The sequence below is a fragment of the Chlorocebus sabaeus genome, chromosome 14 (assembly GCF_047675955.1).
Source record: "Chlorocebus sabaeus isolate Y175 chromosome 14, mChlSab1.0.hap1, whole genome shotgun sequence".
NCBI lineage: Eukaryota > Metazoa > Chordata > Mammalia > Primates > Cercopithecidae > Chlorocebus > Chlorocebus sabaeus.
The window spans coordinates 33,216,003-33,234,512 of NC_132917.1; the positions used below are offsets into that span (position 1 = coordinate 33,216,003).

Genomic DNA, 18,510 nt, shown 5'->3' on the forward strand with positions numbered 1-18,510 from the left:
GCATAACTGTATAAGGCATTAATCCTAAATACAAAATCTTTTTGGTTAAAATAGTATTTCTCGGCCAGGTGCAGTGGCTCACGCCTGTAATCCCAGCACTTTGTGAGGCCGAGGCAGGCGGATCACAAGGTCAGGAGATTGAGACCATCCTGGCTAACACGGTGAAACCCCATCTCTACTAAAAATACAAAAAATTAGCCAGGCGTGGTGGCGGGCGCCTGTAGTCCCAGCTACTCGGGAAGCTGAGGCAGGAGAATGACGTGAGCCCGGGAGGCAGAGTTTGCAGTGAGCCGAGATTGCACCACTGCACTCCAGCCTGGGTGACAGAGCCAGACTCCGTCTCAAAAAATAATAATAATAAAAATAAATAGTGTTTCTCTGTACTATCAATTTTAATTATGTATAGTTGCCAGTCTATTTGTAATTACAATTGGCAGTTATTAGTTAAGTGTGGAGGAAGGCAAAACTAATCTTGTAACTGGCTTCTCCTTCAGACCAAAAAAATATATTCCAGAGCTATAATAAATCAAGTTTCAATTGTTTAGTGTCGAAGTCATCAGAGGCCACTTCTCTCTGTATTTGAGTGTCTTTATAACCCCAAATGTCCCCAGCATGGTCCTCTTACTAGGAATTGATATACGTTGAGGGCACAGCTGCAGGTGTGTGTAAAGGAAATGAGGTGCACGAATTTTTTCTTTAACTGGTTTACATATCGAAATGCCACTGGAGAAAGCTGCAATGAATTTCGATTAAAGATCTGCTACTTCATGAGGTAAACACATTTACAAATTTGATTTCTTGTAGCTTCTGGTTCCGGCACGGTTGTAGTTTCTAGTTCTGCAATTGTTGACAATTTCCTTTTCCCCAAGCTGCAGACCTAGTTTGACAACAGAGTCTACTCTGATACCCCTCCCACCAACTTTTGTTAAAATTGGCCCTCCTCTGTTGGGTGGGGTGGGGGAAACTTTATCTTTTGCACTAGAGATTAAGTAGTAGTAAATGTGATTAAGGAATGAAACTAGCTCTTAGAAAGGGTGGATTTATTTTCTTCTACTCCCTCGCCACACCCATTCCCACCTACTCACCATGACTTGAAGGAAGAGTTTCCTTTCAACTGAAAGAGAGGCTATGAATGGGAGTGGTTTGAGATAGAAGGAGGGCAGAGAGAGGCTCCACGTGATGGATGGGGGTTTGGAGACAGGAGATGGCTAATTTGAAGTATGGTCCTGGATTCAGTGTTAAATGTAGTCTGTAAAATGGTACAATCGTTTCCATAGATATCCAACTTGAAATATTCCAGCTGCCAAAAATATTTGATGCCTTTCAGGTACTGGATTCTGAAATTTCCTGCAGAGTTTAATTTGGATCTTGGTTTGATTCGTATGACTGAGGAATTCCGGGAAGTAGCTAGTCAACTAGGATATGAAAAACACGTCAGCCTCATCGACATATCCAGCATGTAAGAGTGGCACCAACGTCTTTCACACTCGATGAGTCCACTGCTTAGGGGAGGAAGTAGTGATCACCCCACTTGTCCTGAGTCCATCCCACTCCTGAATCTAGGTTTGCTTCTGTGAGAAAAGCCTTGCTGCAGTGAGTACAAGCCATGTTGGACACAACTTATCTCTCCAAGCTGCAGTTTCTTTACTTGTAAAATGTGAACAGTACCTTTCTCATGGGATTATTATGAACATCCAATAAGGACATAAGATAGTGCATGAAAGCATTTGGCACACAATAGACGCTCGGTATGAGTTACTGAGTCTGAATCTAGTTAACATCTCTTATGCCTTCACTACTCAAAGTGTGGTCTGCAGACCAGCAACATTAGCATCACCTGGGAGCTCGTTAGGAATGCAGCCTCTAGGCTCCACCTTAAACCTGAATTGGAATCTGCACTTTAAAGATCCCCAAGTGATTCACATGCAAGCTTGAGAAGCTCTGTACCATGGTGCTGCTGAGGTTGGCCTTCAACCTTATGGTGGTTGACCATAGATGTCAGGAGCTGGTTAGCTCAGTTATTAGGTAACTGGTGCAATTAGGCCACTTTCATATCAACTAGGTAACTTTGCACAGGGAAGACTATTTGGTGATCCTAAATATGGTTATCCATCTTGCAAATGTATGTTCTTGTGTGTTAGGTATCTCTGTTTTCCACTGTCGATTGCTATTGAATACTTCTTCAGTAGTAATCAATAGTGAATGATCCGGGAATTATAAGGGATGTTTGGTGAAAATACATATTATTCAAGATCATTCCTAATAAATCAGAACCTCTGGCAGTAAGGCCCAGGCGTCTGTCTATAACAAGCTTTTCAGATAATTCATGTTATACTAAAGTATGAGAACCACAGCTTCTAGTGGTTTCCATGTGCCTTAAATCACCATCTATATCCTGATAAACTCCCAAATTTATATACTAGCCCTGACCTTTCCGTTATGATCCAGACCTTGCTGGTCACAAAGAGACTAAGTAAGAGATTCTGGATGGATCAGTGCAAAACCTACTCTGTCTGGAAAAACAACTCCAAGTTTATGTTCTATTGGCAATTGGTCAGTGGTTTTCTCTTCAAATATGAAAGACAGGGCATGTATTTTGCACAAGCCCCTGGAAGCAAGCCAAGAGTTACAGAGTCAGTAGGTTAATAACTTCCATTGAGTGAAATGGGCTTTCAACACATTGACCGGACTCACTCTTCTTTTATAGTCCTTCCTATGACTGGATGAGAAGAGTCACACAGAGGAAAAAAGTATCCAAGAAGGGAAAAGCCTGTCTGCTGTTTGACCATCTGGAGCCCATTGAATTGGCTGAGCACCTCACTTTTCTGGAGCATAAATCTTTTAGAAGGATCTCAGTAAGAAACTTGACATTTATTCTTCCAAGGATAACAACCACCATGCCAACTTTCCCAAGAGCTGCATTTTCATACTCTGAAGTGTTGGCAGCTTCTATCACTGTGCTCTGCTGGAAAAGTGCCCTTAATTCACAGGAACAATCCCTTTTAACCAAAGATAAATATTATCCTGTCTTTATTTTATGGCTCAGGAGCTATATTTCTGTCGCTATTTTCAATGTCTCCTTTCATAGGATTAAAGCGTGATTTTTCTAAATAGTCAGTGGAGATTTAACCATTCAAGGTTGATTTAGCTCCATTGACTTCTCCCAAGTGAACATGTTTTGTTAGGCCCTTCGTTTTTGGGAAAAAATATTTAGTTAGGTTCAGATTTGTATAAATGGCTAATTATGGGTGTAGGTTGAAAACAGGAATTGTAGACTTTAAGGAGAATCTCAACCTCAGGTTGTTTCTTTCCCAGAGATAGAGATCCTGAATTAAACTTTTCTTTCCTACTCATCTTGATGGAGCCTCATTCCTTCTCTAACTCCCCCTTTTCTTTCTCTGGTCTGTGATTTCTTAGCCTCCTGCTCTCTATCCTCCTGTTATGATAACATTTTCCACATTGGTTCACAATCAGCCAACCACTTTGCTTTGTCTCGCCAAGCTCTGGGGAAGTTGCACCTCCTCCTTCTCCTTTTCCAAGGTGTCGGAGAATGAATTACATTATTGCTTGCAAAGAAGACTGTCTTGGTTAGAAGCATGAATTTCTGAAAGACTGATTCTTTCACTAAGTAATCCTACTTGGAGAGTACCTTAATGATTCCCCACAGGCAGGCCATGGGAGGGAGTCCCCTGCACTGTTTATATGATAGAAAGCTCATATGTATTTTTTGACCTCCATGCTAACATTCTGAAAATGTGTTTGTCTTGCTAAAGAGCAGCCTTACTTCAATTGATTTTTTTTCCTCTGTCTTCTTTTTTCTTGAAACAACTTTACATCTGATGCCAATTTGAAATCATTATATTTGTGTTCATTTCCTCCTCTTCATTGTATACCATTGTATCTTTAACTTGCCTGATTGGAATCACCAGCAGTGTGTTAAAAATGGAGATTCTTGGCCCAGCGCGCCTTTAATCCCAGCACTTTGGGAGGCCAAGGTGGGCAGATCATGAGGTCAAGAGATCGAGACCATTCTGGCCAACATGGCAAAACCCCATCTCTACTAAAAATACAAAAAAATCTAGCCAGGTGTGGCGGCTTGCACCTGTAGTACCAGTTACTCAGAAGGCTGAGGCAGGAGAATCACTTGAACCTGGGAGGCGGAGATTGCAGTCAGCCAAGATCGCGCCACTGTACTCCAGCCTGGCAACAGAGCGAGACTCGGTCTAAAAAAAAAGGAGATTCTTTGGTTTTTCTTCTGAAGATAGTGATCGTTTACACCTAGGGTGTTCCCAGGAACCAGCATTTTACCAAGTGCCACAGGTGGATCTTATGACCCAGTAAATTTTGAACTCATTGGAATACCACTTTGAATCTTGCCTCTTTCTCCTCCCACCAAAGCTGTGATGTGTAGTAGTGGGTGTCTGTGCATGGAGTGAGTAGTGGGGTTTGAAAAACAACAAAATAATGTTTTAAAGACACATGTATATTCAAACTTTTAGGATGCCATTGTAAATGTGAAATAAAAGAAATTATTCTGTTGTTATGAAACAATATCTTACCTCTTCTATATAATATTCTAATTTCTGATTTTACGAAGACTCCATTATAATTCAGAATCTGTGAATCTTCCTTTCCTAGTTCACTGATTACCAAAGCTATGTCATCCATGGCTGCCTGGAGAATAATCCAACTTTGGAAAGATCGATAGCTTTATTTAACGGAATCTCTAAGTGGGTCCAATTGATGGTTCTTAGCAAACCAACCCCCCAGCAAAGGGCAGAAGTCATCACAAAGTTTATCAATGTTGCAAAGGTATGTCTGGTAATCAGACTGGGTTCTTGAGTTCTAGATGTTCATTCACTCTGTTGAGAAAAGTCCTTGAAGAAATGTGGTGTTCACAGTATAAGAGCACTTGACAACTAAACTACTTGCTGATGTCTAATGAACAAATCGTATTTTCGCCATGCAAGAAGATTGCTTTCAAAAAGCAATGCTTAGAAGCATTTAACGTAGCTATTTTTCTGTGAAGTAATAGATATATTTCTCTGATTCTATTTGTGCTTCATTTTAAATGGATGTAATTTTTTCATTAACTTCTTGTTATTAAAATTGTGCATAAATGTACTTGTAATTCAGAAAGTTTAGACTAATTTAAATATCCTTAAAAAGCATTGATGCATTTTTATTGCAGAAGCTCCTTCAGCTCAAAAATTTTAACACCCTGATGGCAGTGGTGGGAGGCCTCAGTCATAGTTCCATTTCACGCCTCAAAGAGACGCATTCTCATCTTTCTTCAGAAGTTACAAAGGTACAGTAGATTTGATCCTAGTTAAAAGTAAAAAAATGCATTTGTAAATTGTTCAGATTTAGTATACGCCTAACAAATGTCACTCAGAGGGGGAAAGTTTTCCCCTTAAACCAGTGGTAGTTTATACATGGGGACAAAGTAGAAAGGGAATAACCACACCAGCTGAGTTCACCTGGAAAAACAGGTTGGAGGTGGTGGTAGGTGTCCCAGGAAGAATGCTTTGAATATCATTAACATATTGTAGTGGTGGCCAGGCGTGGTGGCTCACTCCTGTAATCCCAGCACTTTGGGAGGCCGAGGTGGGTGGATCACAAGGTCAGGAGATCGAGACCATCCTGGCTAACACAGTGAAACCCCGTCTCTACTAAAAATACAAAAAAATTAGCTGGGCGAGGTGGCGGGCACCTGTAGTCCCAGCTCCTCGGGAGCCTGAGGCAGGAGAAAGGCGTGAACTTGGGGGGCGGAGCTTGCAGTGAGCTGAGATCACACCACTGCACTCCAGCCTGGGCAACAGAGGGAGACTCTGTCTAAAAAAAAAAAAAAAAAAAACAAAGAAAACCCCAACATATTCAACAGGTATCTGTTTGGTCCTATTATGTGATAGGCACTGTGATACACAAAGTAAATAAGACAGAAATAGTTCCTACCCTACCTCCTAAAATAAAGTTATTGAATGACTACTTCTTTATTCATAACACTGTGTTGGGCACATCAAAAGATAGAAAAGGGAAGACATAGGCCTTGTATACAAATCCTCAGATTTAGAACTGAATTGTCATGAAAAAAAAAATATGTGTATATATATATATAAAAAACAGTGATCATTTTCCAAACTGAGCTTTCTGCCGTATTTATTTTTATGACATGATAGTTCTCTTTTTCTTCTTGAGCAAAAAGGAGCATTTCATCCTTATGAAAAGATTATCACGTAAGAGTGCACTTTGTTATTTCAATATGGACACTTTTAGCTGTGAGTTTAAAAGAAAAAGAAAGAAACTTCTACAGCAATTAAACAATCAGGAAATGTATCGTCCATCAGGTGTGGTGGCTCACACCTGCAATCTCAGTACTTTGGGAGGTGGAGGTGGGAGGATTGCTTGAGGCCAGGAGTTTGACATCAGCCTGGGTAACATAACTAGATCCTGTCTCTGCAAAAAAAAAAAAAAAAATTAGCCAGGTGTGGCAGTGTGTGCCTGTAGTCCCAGCTATCTGGGAGGCTGAGGTGGAATGATCGTTTGAGCCCAGGAGTTTGAGGCTGCAGTGAGCCAGGATCATACCACTGCACTCCGCCCTGGGGGACATACCTGGAAGTCCAGAGACAGAGCAGACGTGGTCTGATCAGACCTCTGACTCAGGGTCTCTGCCTGCCTCTGAGTATTAGAGAGTTTTGTTTTTTTGTTTGTTTCATCAAACTGGTTTTTCTCCTAATTGGGCTGTCTGTAGCAACCGAAAAATTATGTTCCCTTGTTCATGAGAGCTGAAGATAGGGAAGACTTCTCACTTCAACTCTTCACGCATAGAATTAAAGATCTTTTGAGCCAACTCAGGTCTTAAGCCCATCCCTGGACCAATAACAGTTGCCAGAGGAATACGACGTACTGATTGGCTTAACCCTGAGTTCCTGAACCGGTCACAAACTAGAGGGATGCAATTACTCTGATGATAAATCAGAGCCCATTCTTGGTCCTGGAAATGGAAACAGCTCTGTCTGAGTCACAAGGGCTGCTTTGGGAGAGAGTAGACTAATTAAAATCGGGGTCTACTAGAAAGACCATGCCTGGTTACTGTGAAGCAACCAACAATAACTTGTCCACATAAACAAGAGGTAGTAAACAACAGAAGTACCGTTGTTTGACCTCAAACTCTGTACTCATTCCAAGTATAATGGAACGTATTAGGTAATAAGTATTTCATTTTCTTTTAGCTTTGTACCAAATCTCAAGTAAAAAGCAAAAACAAATTTTAAATGTTGTGAAGAATAAGAATCTGATAGAAGCTTATAGAGGCTTGGAGAACTACCAGTGTATCTTTTAAAATTATTTATTGGAACTTCTCTTACTTATAGAGAAAGAAACCAAGGCCCAAAGAAGTGAAGTGACTTGTTCAAGGTCACCCTTCTAGTTAGGCAGAATATAGAACCACAGCTATCTCATAACGCATTGCAACTTTCCCTACCCCACAGTGTCCCAGATTAACCTCAAGTAATATCTGGAATGCAACTTTCTTGGAACAACTAAAAAATTTTAATATTCGACATGCTTGAATTTGTGGACAGTAATATTTTCATAAATTCCCAAACACTTAAGAATACATGATGCCATTTACTATCCCAACATCTCTAGTAGGTAGGCAGACGTGGAGGCTATTTCTGTTTTATAGCAAAATGGAACCGGCTGCTCAATGTGTAGCCAGGCCTAGTACGTTTTCTAACTTTCTTTTTCCTGATTAATATTTCCCTGTAGCAACATTGGTGCAAGTGATACTTTTCTGAGTAGCTGAGGAATTTCCTAGCCACACATTGCAGGGCCTGGGGGTGTGCAGAAGGGAAAAAGCTGTTTGAAAATTCTACTTTTCCATCTGTTCCCAGAACTGGAATGAAATGACAGAGTTGGTCTCCTCCAACGGTAATTACTGCAATTACCGCAAGGCCTTTGCCGACTGTGATGGCTTCAAAATCCCCATCCTTGGAGTACACTTGAAAGACTTGATAGCAGTCCATGTCATTTTCCCAGACTGGACGGAGGAGAACAAAGTGAACATTGTGAAAATGCACCAGCTCTCCGTTACCCTGAGTGAACTAGTCTCCCTGCAGAATGCCTCTCACCACCTAGAACCCAACATGGATTTGATCAACCTGCTCATGGTGAGTTCCAAGGAGCCAAGTTTGGGCTCTGTAACTCTTCTGCACCTTTCTTTCTAGGAGACATAGGAAGATGTGTGCCAGCAATTTATTCTGGAGGAAAATTGGTTTCAGAGTCAATAGATGAGAGGAAATCTCATAGGACAAGGGAAAAGGAACCCTGATTAGTATTTTCCATAACCAGCAAATCTTGGGGCAAAGAAATTTACCTTTGTTCAGAGGGGCCCAGTCTCTGCCGTATGACTCCACTTCTGGCATTCTTAGAGAAGCTCCTCCAGACTGTGTCTCAGCCCTCACTCTCCTTCACCACATTCGTCCAACTCATCACATCCTTCTATATGTCCTCCAGTCATCTGCTCCTCTTTATCCTCACTGCACTGCTTTAGCTGAATCCTGGAGTAATGCAAGGACCTTCTCTGTGATCTCCCTCTTCCCATTACAAACCTCCCAAACCTCCAGGATGTAGTTTACAGATTGGCATTCAAGGTTCTTGAAGACTCAGTCTCCAACCGTCATCCCAGCCTTCTTTGCCATCACCCTCTCCCACATTTTACTAGCCTTTGAGAAATACTGAACTTCTTGTACTTTGCACTCCATGAAATGCTGCCTTCTACTTTCTGGCCTTTGCACTTTCTTGGAGAATCCTATCCCTACCCATCCATATGGTGAATTCAAATTCAAAAGCCTGTCTTTCTGGAGCATTCTCTCTCCCCCTCCAAAGCAGTCATGCATCTGTCACATGTCACCCTGGCACTTTATATTTTCCTTAACTATAGGAGGAGTCACTCTGAATTCAATTTTTTTCTGTTTACCTGCATTACATATCATATCCCTCGCACCTCTCACAATTCCTGGCATATTTAGGAACTCAATAAATGAACTGCATGCTGTATTTAGGAGCAATGTGGCTTAGAAAAAGAAGTTCACCTACCACTCATACTTTTTTGGCATTTGTGGCACACATGTTTAGCTGGTCTCCACATCCTAGAACTTCTAGACACAACAGGTGTATAGAAGAGAACATTTCCCACTGGCTGCTTCTTTGTGGGAAGAAGAGGCATAACCAAATTCATTCGCCCTTCCTTAAACACAAGTAGAGGTACAACTTCCTTGTTTGGGTTTATAACACTGTAGCATCTGAAACTCAGCTGCAATACTGAATTAACTGTTTTCCTTGTATGGCTGTGGACAATGAAACCAATAACTCCTCTTAATTTCTGAGAGCCTAAATCTCCTAGGTCTGCTGCATTGGCAAAGGAGTGTGGTTTCTCGCCCTTCTCACAAACTGTTCCTAGAGCATGTAATTGTTTACCAAAGAATAAACCCCTAAGCATAGGCAATAATGCTAGCTATATCCTTCAAATAAAGCAGAAGTGGCCAACACACAGAAACACAACTCTCTTAAAGATGAGTTCTTGTGACAAATAGTAAATACACAGACTTTCTCTACTGGGGGCAGGGAACACAACTCAGAATAATTCAAGCACCTGCATTTATTTATTTATTTATTTATTTATTTATTTATTATGATTATACTTTAAGTTCTAGGGTACATGTGCACAACGTGCAGGTTTGTTACATATGTATACGTGTGCCATGTTGGTGTGCTGCACCCATTAACTTGTCATTTACATTAGGTATATCTCCTAATGCTATCTTTCCTCCCTCCCCACTCCCCACAATAGGCCCTGGTGTGTGATGTTCCCTTTCCTGTGTCCAAGTGATCTCATTATTCAATTCCCACCTATGAGTGAGAACACGCGGTGTTTGGTTTTCTGTTCTTGTGATAGTTTGCTGAGAATGATGGTTTCCAGTTTCATCCATGTCCCTACAAAGGACAGAACTCATCCTTTTTTATGGCTGCATAGTATTCCATGGTGTATATGAAACACCTGCATTTATTAATGATTTGCCATGTAAATATGTTTCCATGAATGAGTGACCAGAGTTGCAGCCCCAATCAGACTGCAGACCCACAGCCGCAGGTGATATCTGCAGACCCATCTCCATGTGGAGCCTAGGCTTCCAGTGTCTGTGTCGAAGCTGTCCATGAGCAGCTTCAAAGAGCAGGTGCCTACCCTTGGGCAATTTCTCATAGAGATAAAAGATAATAATGGGGTAGAGAAATTAATTTGAGTTATAAATGAAACAAGCAATATTACGACAAAGAGATATTTAGAGAAATATTGAAGGATTTTCAATAAAATTTCAGGAGTACAAATGAAAAAAATCTGAACTCTAGAAATAAAGACTAAGAAAAAAAATTCCTTTTTGCTGGGAAGGAATCTTTCTCTTTCTCTCTCTCATATTGAAGGAAAACTTAGAAGCCATCAAGCGCCGTATTTAGTAAGTGCAGTGTTGGGTAGCATAGTGTAGTGGCAGAATCCTAGGTGGGAGACCTTGCTTTCAGCCTTCCCTCTGCAGTTGCTTGGCTTTTTCTCCTTGCTAAGAGCCTTGTCTTTGGCTTTTTTAAAATAAGTGTTTTATGCTCATTTGTGAGGTCTTTTCCAGCTCTAAACTTCTAGGATTCTAGATGTAAGAACCGGTGGAGTCTTGAGAATAAGGAACCAAGAGTCAACTTGATTCTGTAGTACCAGCCCGATAGCTCATCACGATAGCACAATCCTGTGTATGAGTCACCAAACTTCAAGCCGAGATCCTTTCTCTCCCCACACAGCCAAGAAGAAAGTTTAGTGCATAGCAGTATACATTCATTCTTCCTGACTCCTGAGGAGTTAATCTCCTCAACATGAGGACCGAGGAGGCTTCTATCTTGTGGTCACTAGAGCGCAGTGGCCGTTTTATGAAGCACACACATATCTGGATTAGAATCATATGGCTGACCACAGCTGCCCCAATGCATGTGAAGGCGTCCACATGCCAGCATCGGAAGGGGTGATTCATTTTGCCCCAGGACTCTAAATTTTCACCTGAAGTGATTGTTTTCATCTAAATATGGCGCCAGCTGAGGTCGCCTGTATATGATGGACAGCCCTGGAGGACAGAAAAAGAGAACCCTTAAGTTCATCAACAATTATGAAATGCCTACTCTGTGTGGTAGGCTGTAGGGCAGTGCTTTAACTTTCTGTCATAGTTGATTACAATTGTCACAGCACTTTTCACATACATTTCCTCAGTAAATTCTCACACACACCCTGCAATGCAGCCTGGGCAGGGCTGCAAATGTAACATCACCCCTGCTCCTTCCTTTTTTTTTTTTTTTTTTTTTTTTTTTTTAAAACAAAAGAAGAAACTGAGATTTACAAAGGACAGGGAGTAACCTTCTGCATCGCAGCCTGGGCCAGGTTCCCCTCAAATGGACATTTGCTCTCTCATGTGGGCACATTGCTGACATCTAATTTATTTCACATCTGTAAAAATGAATTAATACCGCTCTCTCCCCCTCTTCATGATGTGCAGTAAAGGAAGTAATTACAGGACAAAATCTATGAGGGTAGGAGCTTTGTTTGTCATTTTTATCATTGTATCCTTGGCCCCTTGAATACGGCACCAGGCATGTTGAGGGAAGGAGGACCACGCCACCAAACTGTTGGGATTTGTATTGTTCCTCTTTTCAGGGAATATCTGAAGAGGACATTTCCCTTACATCCCAATTCACGTAACCAGGAGTTTTACAAGCTGATGCTTCTGTTGCATGGGGTATGAAATAGTCTGAATCTTTTCATGGTATTTTTAGCCCTATCAGTTACTTTTACCATTTTGAGTACATGCAAATAACTGGAAAGCCCCTGTATTTTTAATTTTAGTCTCATTTTTAAAAAAGAAGAAGAAGAATAAGAAGAGTTTCAAAAATGGTGAGTAGAGGCAGTCTGACGTCCAGGTGTGTTTTATTTTATGATAAACAGTCAAGCCAATGTCGATCCTCCTGAAGGCGGAACCTGCACCCAGCTTTGCTGAGAGGATAGGTTGGTAAATGCAACAACCTGAAACAGCGGACCGGAACATCTGTCAGAAAAAAACAGCCAGGCTCAAAATATGTTTGACAAAAGCAAATGTTCTTGAAATCCCACTGATGAGCAGCCCGTATTATAAAAAAAAGCTGTGTAGAAAGTAGAACAGATCACTCTTTGGGCAGGTCCGTGAAGCCCGGAGGAGATCTGAGAGAGGAAGTAGAATCATGGCTGGGAAAGAAGAGATGCTAGGAGTAACCCCAAGCGGCAGCTTTACATTCATGGATAAGCACAGTGGCATTTGACTCGTGCATTGACCGGAAGCCAAACCCTGCATTTGTGACCTTCTAAACAAACTCTGGTCAGACACCCATTAGCTCATTTAATCTTCACCATAGTTCTTGGAGGCAGCTATTATTTATGATTCCCATTTCACAGATCAGGAGACTGAGACTCAAGAAGGTTAATTGCATGCCCAGGCTCACACTACTAATAAGCAGAGAGCAAGTATTCGGAGACTACCAAAACATTTCCATCGCTGAGCCAGTTACCCATTTAACATATGGAAATACCCAAGGATGTTCTGTGTCTCTTGAAAGAGCATCTCCCCGCCTTAGTGTGTGGCTAATTTGGATTCTTGGTTGGCAGTGGTAGTGCTGCTGTCATCTCATCTCCAGCAGATGCTGGTGCCAGTGATCACAGGACTTGGAAGCTGAGTCAGGAGGAAGGGAACATGCTCCTCCAAGTCTGCACTAACTCCTGATAACAAGGAATTCAGAAGGAAGGAGTCACTCGGTTTTCTCTCCTTATGTAACCTTCACAGTGCGAGGCTGCAAGCTGGGACAGGGGATACAGAAGTGCAAAAGACAGATGTGCTGCCCATTTTCATGAGACTGAGAGCCTGGTGCAGTTGTCTGTTGTGGGAATTACAAAATAGTAGACAACTGCCCACGGCTGATGTATTTTATTTGGTCCATATGGAATCATAAAATTTTGTTGTTAGTTAGTTCCCAGTGTTTAAAAATTGGGATAGTTTATCTAAAACTCCAGATTTCTGGCTTCTCTAAACAAATCAGAAGATTTGGCAACTCAAGGTCCAACGTTAGGCTGACAGCAATTTGTCATTGCTGAGTAGCGACGTTCATCACAAACCACACCTCTCCCTGTGACTTCCCTAACGGAGAGCGGTGTCAGGTCCTATTTATCATCACAATTTTTTTTTTTTTTTTTAAATTGTGGCGCTAAGAGGAAAGATCCCTAAATAAATTACATCTCCAAAGACTGTTTTCCAAATAAGACGTTGTGGTACCAGTGTCTCTATCAAAATGTACCTTTTACACATCCTACTTGACTCTTTTATATAATGGAATGGCTCCCAAAGGCATTTGTTTGTGACATGTCAAGGTTTCCTTTCCTGTAACAAGGCAGAGCCCGGGAGGTAGGAGTGATTGCTGTTCAGGGGAAGGTGAATACGATGTCTCTTTTTTGTAAGCAGGATTGTCATGATCTTGACATGATACTGGGGAAATTTCACAGTTAAATCAGTTTTATTTTGTTTAGGAAAAAACTTCGTGACAAAGTGCAGGTAAAAGAAATGTGACCTCGGGCCGGGCGCGGTGGCTCAAGCCTGTAATCCCAGCACTTTGGGAGGCCGAGACGGGCGGATCACGAGGTCAGGAGATCGAGACCATCCTGGCTAAGACGGTGAAACCCCGTCTCTACTAAAAATTACAAAAAACTAGCCGGGCGAGGTGGCGGGTGCCTGTAGTCCCAGCTACTCGGGAGGCTGAGGCAGGAGAATGGCGTGAACCCAGGAGGCGGAGCTTGCAGTGAGCTGAGATCCGGCCACTGCACTCCAGCCTGGGCGACAGAGCAAGACTCCGTCTCAAAAAAAAAAAAAAAAAAAAAAAAAAAAAAGAAACGTGACCTGATTAGGAAGTCCTTAATTTAAATATTACATTCAAGCAGCTGCTGGAACAGTGACTATAACAGTCCCTGGCACATAGTAGATTACTGATAAATATTTGTTGAGTGAATGATTTGAAAATGAAATTTTATGATGCCAACTTCTTTTTTAAAGGAAATAGAACAGGAAAAGGAATCTTTGAAAACATCTTCACCTCTGAGTTTTCTCTGGCTTCCTCCTTCTTTCTTTTCCCCCTCACTCCACTCTCATACACACATTAGATAAAATATGTCAAAGAACATTTTTCATTCCTACATGGTCAAAGAAGGGAGCCAGCACTGGTTATGTTCATGGCTGGGGAAGTGATGTGATCCATGGAGTGTTCTAGCTTTAAAGGAGTAGGTGGGAATTGTTCAGGCTTATTTTAACCTCATGACTTCTGTTTTAGGTGAGTGAGAACATGCATTGTAGGGCTTTACAGAGTTTATCCACGTTCTCCAATCTGGATCTGTGTTGTCCTTGCCTACAATGATCTTCCTCTCTCTTTTGTCTAGATTCCGTCCCAGTCCTCCTGGTTAAGTCCCAGTTCACAAGGACCTCCATGAATCCATCCTGATCATTTCTGTCTCCAGTGGCCCCTATGCAAAATAATAATATAACAAATAGCAAATACGATAATAACACAGTAACATTAACATTACAAAATAACACTTCTTGAGATTTTACTGTGTACCAGGTCCTGTGTGAAATACTTTACATGCATTATTTCATTTTTGGTCTTGATACAAATCCAACTCAGTAGGGACTTTTATGATCATTTCCATTTTCCAGATGTGGTAACTGAGTGTCAGAGAGGAAATTACTTGCTAAAGGTTACACAGCTAGCCAGTGGCAGGCTCCATGCTTGAACCCAGCCCTGCCTGACTACACAGCCTCTGCCCTCGTGTATTTACTATGCTACCTCCCTGATTTCTGACCGGTTCCTGGAGCACTTAAAGTGGGGCAACTACTTCACACTCAGCATGTGCTGCCTTTTATTGCTATGAACACACCTTTTTAGGTTCAGGCCCTATTTATTCAAATAAATTATCAGGTGCTTGAGGGCAAGGAATGATTTTATATCAGCTTGCCTCACTAGGACTTAGCACAATGCTCTCAAATAATAGGAGCCTAGTTAACTGCTCCTTTATTTCCACAGTTCTTTAATCAAACCTCAAAGCAGCATTTATTACATTTACAAGTCTTATTGTTTGCATCTGTCCCCGCTTCCAGCCTGGAAACATCAGGTAGCCCTCATCTGTGACTCAGCACTGAGCGCCTGGGAGCTGCTCAGTAAATATTGCTGAGGAATTGAGTTGATGGTTCTCGTCGATACTGATGATTAACCAGGATTAACGTTTGCTCTTTTAAAGTTCATTTTCCATCTCTGCATGTCGTCTTTTTATTGTTCTGCATTTACTCAAATTCCTGTATTAGACAGTGAACTTAAACATTCAACCTGAACAAAAATTCAGCAACGTAAATAAATAAATAAATGTAATCCAACATATTTATCCGTTTTAATTTTGTTGTAGCTTTCCCTCGACCTCTATCACACTGAAGATGATATTTACAAACTGTCACTGGTGCTGGAGCCTAGAAATTCTAAATCGGTAGGTATTATTTTCTCTCTAAGGATCAGTGCCACTCACTATTTTTTGTCATTTATAGTAATTGGCTATTACAATGTTGCTTTATGTTCTAAAATGGAAGAATTTTAAAAATTGATACTATTCTTTTTTTTTTTTTTTTTTTTGAGGCGTAGTCTCGCACTATCACCTGGGCTGGAGTGCAATGGTGCGATCTCGGCTCACTGAAACCTCCGCCTCCTGGGTTCACGCGATTCTCCTGCTTCAGGCTGCTGAGTAGCTAGCATTACAGGCACACACTGCCATGCCTGGCAATTTTTTAAATTTTTTTATTTTTAGTAGAGACGGAGTTTCACTGTTGGCCCAGGCTGGTCTCGAACTCCTGACTTCGTGATCCGCCCGCTGTGGCTCCCAAAGTGCTAGGATCACAGGCGTGAGTGACCGCGCCCAGCCATTATTCATTCCCATTTTATCAATGGGACAGCTTAGCCCTGACAGTTTGAGAATTATGTCTTCATACCAGAGGCTAATAAAGAGGAAGAACATCATTCTCATAACTCTGTTTTATAATTGATCTTCTATTTGTTGTGTTCCTGCTAAGAACTCAATACACCTAGGACCAAAAAGAGAGGAAAAGAATAATAACTCATCTTAATGTTAAAGATCATTTAGACTGTTTCAAGCTTTAAAAAAGCTCCATTCAACATAAAATTAGATTTAAAATTTTAAATATCTTGATCGTAATTTACGAATTTCTCTACTAACCATTGATTCAACTCAGAATTTGGATATCACATTGGATAGTGTCTCACTTAGTAGATGGCAAACGCTTAGTAAATAAACTATATAATGAGATTGAAGAAATTGCATTATTGAATATATACCACTCATTGGTTTTAGTGGATGGATTATATTTTAGCTATGCTTTGCACTAATACAAAATGCCTGGATGAGTTTAAAATTTATAATGAGGTTGGCCAGGCACGGTGCTCACGCCTGCAATCCCAGCACTTTGGGAGGCCAAGGCGGGCGGATGCTAAGGTCAGAAGATTGAGACCATCCTGGCTAACACGGTAAAACCCTGTCTCTACTAAAAATACAAAAAATTAGCTGGGCGTGGTGGCGGGCGCCTGTAGTCCCAGCTACTCTGGAGGCTGAGGCAGGAGAATGGCGTGAACCTGGGAGGCAGAGTTTGCAGTGAACTGAGTTGGTGCCACTGCACTCCAGCCTGGGCGACAGAGCAAGACTCTGTCTCAAAAAAAACCAAACCAAACCAAAACAAAACAGAAACATTTATAGTGAGGTTGAGGCTTGCATGTTGAAGATAAAATGCCTATGCTTGCTTCTTATAATCACATCTTGAGATCAGTTCTCTTATAAAGATCTCATCCTTACCAGCTGAACTCTATAACATAGTCACTATGCCCCCTAGGTTTATTAATACCTACTGTGATTCTGAACCGTCAGACCGAAGAGACAAAATGGCAGTGAGAGCTGTTCTCTGGCCCTGGCAGGACATGCACTTGAGTCTGAGTCAGTTGAGCTGGTAGCATCTGTTCTTAAAATAGTGCATGTGGTTCCATGAGCATGTTCTCCTTCCTGCCAGTCTCAGGAGGCTCATCTCCTAGAAATACTGCAGAACAGAGCCATGCGGGATGATATGGCACATGCAATGGTAGGAGTGAGGACCCAGACTCTTTAAAGCTAGCAAGACTAAGGAAGCTAGCAAGAAAGCCAAAGCTTTTGAAAACCAAAAAGGAATTTGTAAGCCCCTCCCTAATTCTGTAGTTTTGTCATGATGAACCTGGCCATGGTGTGTTAAGCCCTGTTGTATGTGTGCATACAGAATTTCCACCTCTTGGCGCCAATTAGGCACCAGAATTGCTTCCAGCTGTTGAATGCCTGGCAGGGCATCATACACAGTTTATCTTATTAACTCTGTTAAGAAAACTAGGTCTGGGCCAGGAGCAGTGGCTCATGCCTATAATCCCAGCACTTTGGGAGGCCGAGGCAGGCAGATCACTTGAGGTCAGGAGTTTGAGACCAGCCTGGCCAACAGGGTGAACCTTGTCTCTACTAAAAATACAAAAATTAGCTGGGCCTGCTGGCACATGTCTGTAGTTCCAGCTACTTAGGAGGCAGAGGCAGGAGGATCACTGGAACCCAGGAGGCAGAGGTTACATTGAGCTGAGATCATGCCACTGCACTCCAGGCTGGGCAACAGAGCAAGACTCCATCTCAGAGGGAGGGAGGGAGGGAAGGAAGGAAGGAAGGAAGGAAGGAAGGAAGGAAGGAAGGAAGGAAGGAAGGAAGGAAGGAAGGAAGGAAGGAAGGAAGGAAGGAAGGAAGGAAGGAGGGAGAGAGAGAGAGAAAGGAAGAAAGGAAGAAAGGGAAAGGGAAGGAAGGAAGGAAGGAAGGAAGGAAGGAAGGAAGGAAGGAAACTAGGTCTGGTGAGAGTAGGTATCTCACTCGGATCAAACAGCTGCTAAGTTGGAGAGCTGGGATTCAGTGTCAGGCCTGTCTTCCATCCTAGTTCTGTTTCTACCATCCCTTATCTCACGAACAGCATAGGAATGGCCATTTTAGCACACTTGTCTGCTTTGTGTGCCTTTAGTTTTACTTTAGTTTATTTTCAGGATCAATTTTTTCCAATTTTAGGAGATTTTTCCATCAAACATACAAAAGTCTTTTTATTTGTTGTAAGAGCAAAAGCTTTCAAAAGTCCCTTCCAAGTGCTAAAATCCTATGAATCTAAACACAAGACATTTCCCAGTCTTTCCGTCTCTTCTCTAAGTGGAGTGTCAGCCTATTTGACATGTCCTAATAAGATGGGAGAGTTCCCTGGATCCCTTCACTGAGACTTGTGACAGGGGTGTGGCCACATTCAAATCCCTTGT

The 18,510-nt window shown here is 41.8% G+C and overlaps 1 protein-coding gene across 6 annotated transcripts in view; it reads left to right on the top strand.

The window, feature by feature from the left end:
• RASGRP3 (RAS guanyl releasing protein 3) overlaps positions 1–18,510 on the top strand; it is a 128,834-nt gene that overhangs the window by 83,874 nt on the left and 26,450 nt on the right. For 5 of the 6 annotated variants that reach the window (XR_012095260.1, XM_073022920.1, XM_038006782.2 and 2 more), the window contains 7 exons: positions 710–772; positions 1,328–1,459; positions 2,708–2,855; positions 4,639–4,812; positions 5,192–5,308; positions 7,896–8,171; positions 15,560–15,637. Coding sequence is in view for 5 of the 6 variants with exons in the window: in XM_073022920.1 (XP_072879021.1) it covers positions 710–772; positions 1,328–1,459; positions 2,708–2,855; positions 4,639–4,812; positions 5,192–5,308; positions 7,896–8,171; positions 15,560–15,637 (988 nt within the window). In the remaining variant the exon portion in view is untranslated. The other variant, XM_038006786.2, reaches the window with a different exon arrangement.